The sequence below is a fragment of the Periophthalmus magnuspinnatus genome, chromosome 22 (assembly GCF_009829125.3).
Source record: "Periophthalmus magnuspinnatus isolate fPerMag1 chromosome 22, fPerMag1.2.pri, whole genome shotgun sequence".
Taxonomy (NCBI): domain Eukaryota; kingdom Metazoa; phylum Chordata; class Actinopteri; order Gobiiformes; family Gobiidae; genus Periophthalmus; species Periophthalmus magnuspinnatus.
Window position 1 is genome coordinate 11171025 of NC_047147.1, and position 13781 is coordinate 11184805.

Below are 13781 nucleotides of genomic sequence, written 5' to 3' on the forward strand. Positions count from 1 at the left end.
ATATCGATAGATCGGCAAATCAATAGTCCTGGCTGAAGGGAAAAAACAAGGTCACCCAAGGGAGATCAGTCGAACACTCGAGAGACCAGAGAGGCTTTTATCACTAATATAGAAAATATGTCTTGACAAGCACACTGTATCATTGATGAGTCTATTACTGCTTTACTCCATGGAGATGTTATTGCTTTGTCTGGAATGTAGTATAGCATTAAATGTAGCCTCAAATGGTTCAATTAAACATGTTTTATTGCTCAAAAATAACGAGAAACATGTCGATCTGACCTAAAACTAGCCTCACCTGCTTATCTCCATGTCTACTATTGCAGTGTAGATGTGTAATCCCATATGATAGTGTTGAAAAGGGACTCTTGTTGCATTTGTATAGATACATACTTATTATTTTTATAAATCCAAGTGTTGTATTAACTTGATCTAGGCCTGTCACAATAATTACTATATCAATTTACCGTTCAATATATGAAAGGTGGAACAGTATATCTTGGGGCTCAGTATTATTATTTAATTATTGCTTCATTCAGCTGTTTATTTGTTGCAGTTTAGGCCTTTTAATGATACTGTCTAAAATGTTTTACTGGGATTATCCTGCTTTACTGTTATCATTTCAGTGGCATGAATTTGTTTCAGTATTATCATTTATGGAAGTATATCTCTATAGAAATATATCAATCTTCAGAATTTGTTATACTGAGAGGCCTAACTTGGTTTTTTGAAAAAGTCACAAATTTGATGTATTTCTTCCTCTTCTGAAAGTTGTTCTTGTACATTTTGCATCAAAAATACTTGTTCTATGAGATTTATTCCCTGTGGTTTTAACTCTTTTACCTCGTGGGTTGTTGGAGAAACTGACTTCAGGGATCACTTTACTCTCAGTGGAGACAGCACGCGCTCTGTCACCCATCGTGTGTGATTCTTCTGCAGGACCAACACAAGCACTGGGTCCAACTAACCAGACTGTTTTTCAGCATGAAACTGCAGCTCAAAACAGTGCAAATACAGCAGCACTTACCCACTGCCTTTGGACCAAACCAATCTCCCCCATCACACTGACAAGTACAATACTCATGGCTCATCCCAGTTTGCCGCAGTGAAAATGTGTGTAATCTTTCAGGATGACAGCAGCAGAAATGAAAAGTCCACATGAATGGAACATGATTACAACCTAAATAACTTTTCCAGAATCCTTTTCACAAGAAGCATGCAGAAGAAAAATGTTTGGTGAATTTGGGACCATGTTTACCAAAATGTACCGTGGCACAGGACGTTGCAATGAAAGCACAACTTTCTTTCTGATCTTTTAGGATATTGAAAATCGTAAATTAGAAACTAAAATATATCACTTCTTCTGCTGAAATTTGATGAAATTCAGTGTGAAAGGGATTTCATTTCAAAAACTGATTATTGATGTTTGAGGCTGTTGGTTCAAATTCAGCTCTTGTCAAATCTTATGCTGTGTCTTTAGGAAACTTGCCTGTATGAATCTGTGCATGTTAGTTTCGTAATAGTTTCATAATTATATATGAATTATGGTTTTAACTGTCATCTATGCACATTTTTAGGGCGTTTTCAGGGGGTTTTCAGTTCTCAAGACATACACTGAGCATTAATAAATTGACAAAAAAGGGGGAAGCATTAATATCTATATGATCTGACCAAATATCAAGCTCAATTTGCACTCGTAAGACAGACTTATGATATGACTATTTATAGAGAACTAGGTATTTACATGTAACAAAAAAATAAACACACTTCACTTCTGAATCTTTATATTCCCAGTAAAATAATTGACTTATAAAAACTTTGGTTGACTATCATTGACTGACCTAGATGAGAGATGAAATGTATTCGCTCTAAAGATGTTGTCCAGTTGACAGAATTAAAACTTCTTTTGCTATGAACCCTACCTGGACGATTTACGGTTTACACATACTTTCATATTTTCCTGTCTCAGTTCGTACATCTACAAACAGTTGTACCAAATCCTGGCCTATATTTGAGTAACACATAAATATGGATTGAACTGGTGCCAAGTATGCAGTCGTCATATTTCCTCTGAAGAGACGTGAGGAGAAGGGTGTGCATGTTAAGTCCTTCCACGTCCAAGTGACAGGACTAATCTTCGGATAATTACAGCAAAAAGAACTCCAATTAGACGTGGCATCAGGGATTACTCTGAAAATGAGGAGAAATGCTGGTCACCTGTGATCCTGTCTCCTTCTCTATGGTAGAAAATTACAGCAGTTTTGATTATATCCAACAATCAGGTGTAGCATTCAGGCCTACCTCATACTGTCTGAAAGCTCATACATATGTCAGTGCATTGTGTATTCTGACAAAGACATTGCTAGCCTTACTAGCTTTACAAGTAATGACAATGAGCTAACCTCCACATTCAGCTTGTCTCTGTGGAGATGTTATTGCTTTACCTAGAATACTCTGCAATGTGGCATTAAGCTTTTAAACTTTTTCTATTTTACACTTATTCATTTAGAGATGTTGCTGTGGCTAGAAATGCCTTTCACTTTCTTGTCTCCATGGTGATAGATACGTTTGTAAGGCATGACCATACTGTAGATGAAACAACCCCAGCAAAACAATAACATCTCCATGGAGACCAGCAGGTTTGGACCCTCCATCAGAAAAATTACATAGTGTATCTTTTTAGAACATTTACAGGTAGATGAAGTTTCTCTTTTTAGTAGGAGACGGCACACATTCGGACCTGACATCTAAATGTGTGGTATTCATTTGTAAGAGTCTTATTCTGCTTTAGGTAGCTCTATGGAGAATGCTTGGTGCACAAAAGCTACAATGTAATTTGTCTACGCTGTGCTTGATACTAGCCTCTCCATCATCTCAGAATCTGAACACAGAAAACCTCCCTTGGATGTGTGAAGTTCTAAATGTACTTTCCCCTCTCTTTCATATGCAGCAAAGAAATGGATTTTTCATACCTGTGGCGCTGTAGGTCCCGAAGGCCCCACTCCCTCCCAGTGCACCAACTCCTACAGGAACAGCAACGTCAACGTGTCTGTGGGCACCCGAGGGGCCTTCAAAGGCATCCAGATGTGGCACGTCCCGGAAAGTGGAACATACAGGTACCAACATTTGGACATTCTGGGACAATTCAAAACTAATGTATATACATGCATGGTGCCATATTAAAGTCCATTGTATTTGTTATTATTCGATATGATCATGCATTAATGTAAGCTTTGTTCTACCTGCAGTCTTAAGACTAAGGACTAATTGCTTTGATTGAAGCCCATTTGAAAGTGCTAATTCATTTGTTCAGCATTTTGCAGAACATGCTCCGTCACAACAGTAAACATACATCTGGGAATGCTAGGTTAGCTTGTGAGTGATGATTATCATAATTAACAATGCAGTCCAATTGATTTCATATTTACATGAAAAATGGCTGCACCTGAAGGAATCCCCTGCTGTTTTCTTTGTTCTTTCTTTTCCTTTTCTTTGTACATATTTTCTGGTCACAAACACTGAATTAAATCTAGTTATTATCAGGAATGCACAAAAATAAACATGCTGGTGATGTACCCAGCTTAAAGTGGGACTAAACACCTAAAGTCTTGTTTAACCAGCCAGCCCTTCTACATTCTGATCAAATCCAGAACGCTTTGGACCCGGACAATAGAGGCTGAAAATTCTCCGTTCTAACTTGAGACGGTCCAACCATAGTCTTTAATTTGTATCACGTGTTTCTCAAATGCAGAAGACGCCTCCTGAAAATTTCTGGCAACATTCAGAACAGTATCAACGTATTTTAGCTGAGATAAATAAGACTTTGGTACTTTGATTGTTTCTGCAAAAATCTGCGCTGTTTCTCAGTCCTTTATTTAGTGTTCTCTTTTTTTTACGTGTAAGCAGCCATGTTTATTTTGACACAAACAGACAGTATGTCTCTCTGATTGGATAATCAGCCTGTCAGTCACACCTTCGGAAATCGGGGAGACAGAATACAGCTCCAGATCCACTCATCTTTATAAAGTTTTGTCAAAACATGTGGTTCTGGTTGGACAGTTCACCTAACTCCACCCACAAACACATTTCAAATAGAGCAGCTAAACTGGCCAGTACCTGGAGGACACACTTAGTTTTAGTGTTTTTGACCAGAAAGCTGTGAATATACAAAATTGCCATAAAATGAGTAGGAACAGTAGAGAATCCTATTAAAACATATAAACAGTTTAGTAGCAAAACAAAGTTCATTTAGAGTGTTCTAGCTTTACCTCAGTTAGTGCATATAAAATACCCCCAGAAAGGGTAATTAAGGTTATAAAGTAGTACTATAGTTTGTACTCCTAACTAAGTTATTGGAATAGGCCCCAACCAGCACCCTTCGGGCCTATAAGCATTTTTAAAGTAGCCATACGCCCATGGAACTAAATAGGCTAAACACACACAAATGTCTACCTCTTCTCACTTAACCTGTATTTGTCAGGCATCAGGATCCCGAGTATTTCTGCATCATTTTCTCTTCCTCTCGCCCACTCGCACTCTGCTGTGCACATCCATCTTCCACCAGCAAACCCAGACATCTCACTATCCCAGGGCTGCATGCCGAGCCCGGACCGGAGTAATGACTGCTATATATGATTCACACGCTACACCTGTCTCTGCTACCCAAATCCAAATATGAAAAGAGAGAAAAAAAACACACCTACCCACTTGTCTCCATGTGGCTTTTGGCGCTTTAAACACTTCACCAGCTGGACCTCCAAATATGTACCACGTTGGGACTAAAGCTCCAATCTCCTTTTGTTTTGTGGATAAATCAATAGTCTTACTTGAGGCCGTCATGACAAATATGAGATGGTCTGACTCAAGAACTCTGCTATTGCATCTTTTATGTTTGCTAAAATGCTAGATCATTGTTTCAAATGAGTTATTCATCATTTTTTGAGTCACAAAAGGTAAAGGTACAGCTCCCAAACCTGCCTAAATGAGTTTGTCAAGTGTAGTGAATTTACTGGATATTTTAAGTTATTATGCAAGTCTCTGCTCTAAGGCTGCGAGATTTCTCACAATTCACAAATCATAAATACTGTAATTATTTAAGTTAACATAATTTGCTCTTATTATGAATAAAACCTTCAAGTCTCTAGTTTAGACCTCTATACAGACATGTTCTGAAATGTGAATCTTGTATTAGTTTAGCAGTTTCAAAATGTTTATTCTCCTGGAAGTTTAAACTTCCAAATCTAATCACATTTGCAATACTTAAAAATCATCCATCCTTTGCATATTGTGAGGTAGTTTATCCAATGTGTTGACCCTGGATTACAAATTGATTAAAGATATATAAAGTGGTGTTGAACATACTTATTCTTTTCTTATTAAGAGCAAAGAATGATATAGTTAAAAGAGGACATTAAAACAGTTAATACGCTGAGCAAATATCTTGTTATTGCATTATTTCAGGAGAGTTATAAATGGAAGTTAATTAACTGAACTATGCAAATTACAACAACACTGTTCTCAAAGAGTTTTGATGAAAAAAAACAAAAACGTTTAATTGGTTTTGGAAAATTAAATGATTGTGATGCTCCACAGTCAAATTATGCAAATGAAATAGTCCAAAACAGAGCAGGCTTTAAGGGGTCATTTGCATTTTTTTTTTCATGTAAGTTGTCCTTGGCCCTTAAATATGTATTCAAATGTTCCAAAATCACCTCCCACACATACTCAAAAGCATGCTCTCTATACAGGTACAGCCAGAAACCCTGGAGTGTGAACTGCGTGACAGCAGTGTGAATGAGAGTGTTCTGATAGTGACTGTACATGGTGTAGAGCTGGTTTGATGTGTCCTGGTTTGCCTGGCACATAAAGAGCACTCCCTACAGTCATTAGGCAAACAGCTGAGGTAGGCTGCTGCATCCACCAGTTCGAAGCCCCAACGCAGGCAAGAGCAATATACAAGAGCTACAAAAACATACATTTTCTATCTTTTTTATAGGCAAGACAAACTGGAGCGATAAAATAGTCGCAAAGGTGTGTGGGTGTGTGTGTGTGTGTGTGTGTATGTGTGTGAGTGTGAGTCCCCATGTGGCTCTTGACAAACTATGCAAGGTCAACAATTTGAATCCAAAATAGTTTCTGTAGAGATTGGGAATTCAATTTGTTTTTTTGTTGTTTTTTTTGTTTTTTTATTAAATGAAATGCAGAGATACTGTTTTGTTGCCTTAGGTTACTCTTTTGTATAAGTGTTATAAACTAGAATATATGTGACAGGGATGCAAAGTGTTTTATGCAAGAATAGTAGTAGCAAGAGTGTAGTAGTAAGTACTAGTAGTAATAATAGTAGTACTACTAAGAGGAGGAGAAGTAAGACTAGTAGGAAGAGTATTAGGAGTAGTAGTAGTAGAAGGAGCAGTAGTAGGGGAAGAGTAGTGAGAGTAGGAGGAGGAGTAGCAGTAGAAGTAATAGTAGTAGCAGGAGGAGGAGGAGTAGCACTAGTAGGAAGAGTTGGAGGAGTAGTAGGAGTAGAAGTAATAGTAGTACCGTAATAGTAATAGTAGTAGTAGAAGGAGGATTAGTAGATGTAGTAGTAATTGTAGAATAGGAGGAGGAGTTGCATGGATAGTACTGCATTAGTACTGTAATGGTTATAGTAGCATAAATAGCAGACATTAGCCATCATGAAACAGTGTTGAAATGACTGATGTCAAAAGTAATACGAGCAGAAGTATAAAACAAGCGATTGTCGACATAAGTAATCATAATGAATCATTATTAGTAGCCTATACTTGAACATTTGTGGACTTTGTTTCATTTAATGGGCCTATATACTTCAATACGATGCAATGTATTTGGTCCTCTGCTTCGTCTTATCAGCGACTCATCCCCGCCTCTGCTTTTTAGCTTATTTTCCTGTACACCAACTCAACAGCACTAGAGAGCTCAAAGAACCATCAAGCGCCCCATTCTCACTGCCATTAAGATAATTAGCATGCTAACAAGCTGAATTGGCTCTTGTTTTTGTGTGTTTGAATGTTGACAGAATCACGGCTTACGGTGCAGCCGGAGGGCGCAGTGTCCTGGCTATGAGCCGGTCCCACGGCGTCTACATTTCGGGGGACTTCCTGCTTAAGAAAGGGGACCTGCTCTACATCCTGGTGGGACAACAAGGAGAAGACGCCTGCCCCAACGTGAGTCCGCCATGTAACTCCCAACAACTTCATAAATACTGTCCCTGAGCGCCGTAATGTCAGATGATAAGACAAACTCACCCTTTTAATTATGTTAATAGGAAATTCAATTTATGAATCTGGTGTGAAATAGCTCTATATGGGGAAGTGATTCAGCATTTTGGAGCTGCAGACCAAATATATTTCTTGTTTATGGCATCGCAAATCCTCCGTCTTTTTTTTCCAAATGACTCCGGAGTTGGACTTTAAGCTGCTAACAGGCCAAACTGAATTATACCACTGCCTACACGCTGTGACAGCTAGGGCAGGAGAATGGCGAAGCAAGGATCATCAGTCAATGTTATAGTGGAGATATGTTATCTGAAAGTAAACCATTCACTGTAATGGTAGTTATTAGCTTTTATTCTATAGCGCTATTAGCAGTTTGGATTATTGGTCTACTGTTGATGCGAGGGTCATTGTGTTTCCTGGTCAGTTTGTAAAATTTTAAAATATGATGTTCGCTCTAATTTATTACAACAACTTTAGACAACTGCTGGATCAGGAAATGGATTATTGTGTTTCTGGTGGATGTTGTCACTGTCAAAGTTCACTGTTCATTTCCTGGGATGGAGATTTTGTAACAGATAAAAATACATTCAGTCCAGTATAAAAACTGAGCCGCTAGCTTGGGCGGCCTTTGCCCCAGAATATGGATTTAGAGGCCCTTCAAATGCAGCTGCGTTCTGTCTAAAGGCAACCACTCAACTAATTGCAAGCTAAATCATAGCTGTACTGCAACATATTTTACCCGAGCCTGTTGCCAGAAGCAGGTGCACAAGCAGATTCCTGAACCATCTAACATTAGGGATACTAAGGAATTGTTTTATTCTCCAGCTTTTTCAGTCCTGATATTGATTTCAATACTATAGCCTGGTATTTGCCATGTCAACCGATACCAATGCAGAGACTGAAACAGCATTTATTTATTTTAAACAAAAAGCTAAATAAGACAAAACTGACGTAAATGTGTTATGCAGCTGTTATTTATCTCTGACGTAACAACAGAACAGCTTTGTATACATGAAAATTCATATGTCCAACTAGGATGTCAACTGAGACGATATTTGGAAGCCGATATTCGACCCTGCAAATTTTTCAGTATTGGCGTGGACGTCCGATATCAGAATCAGATTGTGCATCCCTACTTGGTTTGCCATATAAATTGCTTGGTATGTGTAGCTGTGTTTATTCTTGTGTTGAGGTTAAATGCAGAGTTAACCTTAACCCTAAATACAGATAGTAAAATTTAGTTGTTTGCAGGAAGGGAACCTAGCACAAACCACTCTCCCTCCCAAATGTATATGCAATCCAGACAGACTAGGTAATTTATTCCCTAAAGTAGAAGACGTTATCTCCATGTTTTTGTATTGCCACTTTCTGCAAATGAAATACAAATTGATACTAAATGAACTCACAATACAATAAAACAATCAGAATGAATGTCCAACTTTTTGTTTATCTAACTCAATAGAACAGGACTCCATTGACAGCAGGCAGCACTACTCCCTCTTCTTCCCATTTTCTTCCCAAGTCCAGTGTTTTTGACATTGAGAGTTGGTGGTCAGGCTCATTGTGCCATCCTCACTTAGAGACCATGAATCTGCTGCTCTCGCACCTCAGGGGGCTCTGTCTGACTGGCCGAGCTCAATGAAGCCCGCACTGGATTTCCCTGTTGCCTGTCTTAAGCCCTCTTCTGGTTGTTTTTGCCGAGGGGTGGCTGTCATCCATCATGCCTCTCTCGCTCTCTTTCTCTTTCTCTCTCTCTCTCTGTCTTTCTCTTTTTCTCTTTCTTTTTCTTCTTCCTGGCCAAGCATGCAGTGGTGTGTTTCCCCTCACAGTTCACCACTCTGAGACTAAAACCTCCCCAATCCCTCAAGTCGCCAATGAAACCATCCATCATGCACTATTTAAATGTTTCAAAGCTAACACATCATTCCGCAGCTCAAAGTGGGGGAAAATGGGTTAGATATGCAGGTCTGGTGCTCATCAACAGTCCAAGATAGTGGAGGGGAGTATAAGCTATAGTTTGTGGAGAAAGAGTGGAGGAGTGCAGGTAAAGTAGGTTTACTTTGTGAACGTGGTTGCTAGCTCTGCAAGATTTTTGGAAAAAATCAATTTTCGATTTTTCAGAAGACAGCAATTAGATTTGCAATTTATGTTTTCGATTCAAGATTAACATTCAAGAGAAGAAGCTAAACAAAATCAAGAATCACATGATTTCGTTTCACATCATGTTTGCATACATCAGAATTATAAGATGAACATATTTCTGTCCATGAAAAATGCATTGTTTTGTAGTTTGTTTGTTTGTTGACATTCTATTACCTAAATATCTGTCAACTTTTTGGCCTAATAATTGCAGTTCAAAATGTGATTTGATTGCAAAAACAAGTTAAATGTCCGTGGTCCATCAAGTGAAAAAATCACTGCAAAAAACTATTTTACATTCAAGTCTAAAACTTACATTTTGGTTCTGGTCTAGCCAGCCCATGAGACAATTCCTGTTCTGTATAGACCTTGTATTACCAAGATTTATATTATTTTTACTCAATTAATTACATTGTTTCTTAGTTTAACAACTTTCACAACCACTGGTCACGAGAACACTGAAACTCTAGGTGTAATAAAGGAAAGCTGAATATAAGCCATACATTTTTCAAAGCTAATAATACATTAGAATAAATGAGCTTTGCTAATGGCTGGTTATCTTTGACAGGTGCTTTGAGAAATGCATAAAAGGATTACAGCTTGATTTAGTGTATGTTAAATGAAAGAAGACGGCAGAAAGGAAGGCAAACACTGAAGCTGAATGCATTATGATGAATGTGGAGTAATATTCTAATGGCTTGCTCTTAAGTGCTGATAAGCAGTTATACATACGTCACCTTTAATGTTTTGACTAAACACATTTCTGTACTGAGGTGTATACATAGAAGTAGGCCCTACTTATATAGGAACATCATGTAAGTAATGTAAGATTTTGATTTTGGTACCACAATGTTAATATGTATATAGATTTTTTGGTTGACTGACTTTTTGAACACAAATAATGATATTTCTTTAATATTACAACACTGTCAATACCAAATGAGTATGTTGTTTTACTGTCGACTAGAATCTTTTTTGGACAACCCTATAAGCTACTAAACTACTCCTAATTTGTTTTGTCAGTACTGGTATGGGCAGTTATGTATGAAAGTTATGTATGAAAACTTAATAGTCCATTCTAGTCTTTTCTAGAGGCTGTTTGCTGGCAGCGCTCCTCACCAGTGTCATCGCATTATTAGTTTTTTAACACCAGTGTCGTGAGTGTTCATACGGCGGGTACATGGGGGAATCGGCTGCTTCAAAGTGAGACTGAAGCCATTTAAGGTTCCTGTTATTTCCCCTCCGCACAGACAGGCGCAGACAGCGGCTCTCCAAAGCACCGTGCTCAAAGTGATTTGTGCCATGGAGTGCCTTGCTTCTCTCACACCTATAGCCTCCCTCCGGTGCAAAATGATCCCTGCGTAGTCCTGAAACACGCCGGCTGTGTGCACGCGCATCCTCCAGGCCACATGCACATTCACATACAGTCTCCAAACATCCTGTTGTTCCCTTGTTCGCCCGCACGGACCACTTGAAAGGCAGAAGTGGCAGACACAAAACAGACTGGAGGCAGAGGGAGAGGCTGAGACTGAGCAGACATTTGAATACCCTACCACCTGTCAATCACAACATGGACAGTCTTGCCTACTTTTGGTTTTCTATGGATATCACCCAGAAATTAATCTTCTCTTGTTGATTAGTTATTTAGTTACTTAGTTAGCAGTGGTCACAACGTTATGGCCAGTGTACATGTTTGTTTAAATGACTATTTGTACCTTTGTGGGAGACAAAAATCTAGGCTAAAATTGAGAAATTCCTTATTTACCTCAGTCTTATTTGAATTGAACTGCCATGCCATTGAATCCTGTGTAAAGCAATAAACATGAAATTTGATGTGTTATAGGAGTCTTATAGTATCTGTATAGGGCATTCTTTGGACAACATGCATTTACTGATGATGTTCAATTTGATCACAAAATATGGCTGTTATTGGGCCCTACACTACACATGTTCACAGTTTGTCCTATGCCAGGAAAAAGTCTTTATATTATTTTCATTTGGTCACATATGAAAACTCTTCCCTTCCAATTGTATTTTACACCAAAGTCTATTACACCAGTCCTGCCCACTCCTCTCTCAAACCAGACCTACAGAGACACCAGACAGCCAAGGGAGCAGAGTCTGGGCTTGATTTGGAGCAGCAGACCGGTGCCCTCTCATGTAGTGCTGGCTTCAGGCACTGCAGCGGGAGTATACACACACATCCATTCACACAACAGCCTCCGCCATGGCACTGTCTCCGGACGTGCAACATTTGCCAACAAAATGTCCAGTTCTATCTTCACAGAGGCCGGGTTTCAGTACAACCACCCAACGCTGTGTTTATTATGTGATGAATCAATGGACGTTTCCTCTATTGGAGCGAAATAGAGGGGAATGACAGTGATGTTGATAAATACATAGTTCAAATATAGTTAAGGTCCAAAATACTACTACTACTATTACTATTACTAGTACTATTACTACTACTAAAACTCATAAAAACTAAGATAAAAAAAATACAGATAATGCCCTGCAAATGTTCTTAATAGAGTTTAAAAATAAACATTCTTCCAGAATTGTAAATAAAATACGGCTACATACTCCATGCCCTCCATGGGTATGTGACTGCTTAAGTATCCTATTCGACTCTATGAAGTAATATTCAGGTCAGCCCTTAGACTGTTCCAGTACAACGCAGAGGCAGTTGTGTATTATGCCCCCTCTAGATCTTCTTTACACCATAGAAAACCTGTTTGAAAGCAGCTCTCAGGTAAATTGACCTCTTTCTTCCTCCCCACAGGCCAACGCTATGCTCAACAAGATCTGCCAGGAACAGAGCGGGCCCACGGTGAACAAGACTCAAGTTAAAGGAGGAGGGGGTGGAGGAGGAGGGGCCACCTATGTGTTCAAGGTAACATCCAGAGATAGCCTCTTGGGGAATTCACAAATGGGGACATGTTATATAAGAGTGCATAGCTGATCACATTAAATAGGCTAATATTTAAAATGGTCTCATTGTGGTAGAGTTCCCAGCTCCAGTGTCCACAAAGAAACAAGGTTATTTCATGAAATGTTTAATTTGAGAAACCTTGTTCTTCCTATCCTCGCAATTCTCCCAGCTATTTTTCATTTTTCATAACAACCCTGGATAGAATAATTTCAATTGGAATTGTGTTCAAAGTTGGTATAATATCTCCTTGGACTACTAAGATTCAACATTTCCCTTTCAACATATAAGTGATTTTAACCCTACATATACTTGTCTGTGTAATCCTTCAGTCATCCAGGTATGGTTACATATAGATTACATATACATTGAGATGGACTACTTAGCTTGCTATGGAAGTGGATCAAACATTAAAAACATTTGTAATCATACCTTTGTGCACATGCAGGTGGAGAGAAACCAGTATGTGCCCCTCATTATTGCTGCTGGAGGAGGGGGTCGTGGGTACAGCAGCCTATCAGACACTCAGCTGGAGCAGATGGACTATGACCTGAGTCAACCCGGCCGCAATGGGAAATCTCACATGGCAGGTAAATGTGGGGCTTTGAAGTGAACCCTGTGTACAGCCTGTGTATGTGATAGACACCATTTAGAATGCGTAGAGTGTCATCTGAGTTCACTGTCTCACTAATCTCTCAAATGGGAAAACATCCTTCCTACAAATTATGAGGACACAAGTAACCTCAAATCCTCAGTTTATCCTTAGGAGGTTGGCTTCATAATACACCATTTAGCAGCATTATGGGTGTAGCATGTCTATCGCACGTAGTGTAACCTCACTTTAAAAAAGGATAATACATTTTATATAGGAAACGTTTTGAGGAATCACAGTGAACAAAATGTTTGGCATGACTGTAGGATTATGAAGCACTTCAAAGCTGTAGGAAAATTAAATGGAGAATTAAACTGGCATATGTCTGGCAGCATTAAGAAATCGTTTAAATTCCATTATGGTGAGAAGTACTTTGTTAAAGTTGGTTTTAAACCAAACTGTTAAAAGTGCATTTTAAGCTTGAATCAGTAAAATTACATCTGTGATGATTGTTTTATCTGTAACATACTCCACACTAATTATATGTAGCAGCAGTACATTAAATGTAACATAAAAAAAATGCTTCTTCATAAACTTTACATGTATCTTTGTATGCTAGAACCCTAATCTAGTTAAAGCAGTCTAATCTAAGCCTAATGTAGTGCTTTTATATACTATCAACGTTACCTGAGTCACACTTAAGGGGTGGCAAGCTATTTCTGTAGCCTTAGTTGCCCTGGGGCAGACAGGCAGAACACTTGACTGCTAATCTGCACCTAGGCCTTAGAAACCAACACCATCTAACACATTTTCACTGGTAAAGTGGATCGAATGTCTTGCCCAAAGACACAAACACAGCATGTAATGCAGGAGCAGACTCTGA

The 13781-nt window shown here is 38.8% G+C and overlaps 1 protein-coding gene across 1 annotated transcript in view; it reads left to right on the forward strand.

Annotated features, from left to right (window-relative positions):
- alk (ALK receptor tyrosine kinase) overlaps positions 1-13781 on the forward strand; it is a 186779-nt gene that overhangs the window by 152596 nt on the left and 20402 nt on the right. The window contains exons 10-13 of the mRNA XM_033988718.2: positions 2951-3116; positions 7040-7187; positions 12160-12270; positions 12755-12896. Of these exons, the coding sequence (XP_033844609.1) occupies positions 2951-3116; positions 7040-7187; positions 12160-12270; positions 12755-12896 (567 nt within the window). The remainder of the gene's footprint in view (positions 1-2950; positions 3117-7039; positions 7188-12159; positions 12271-12754; positions 12897-13781) is intronic.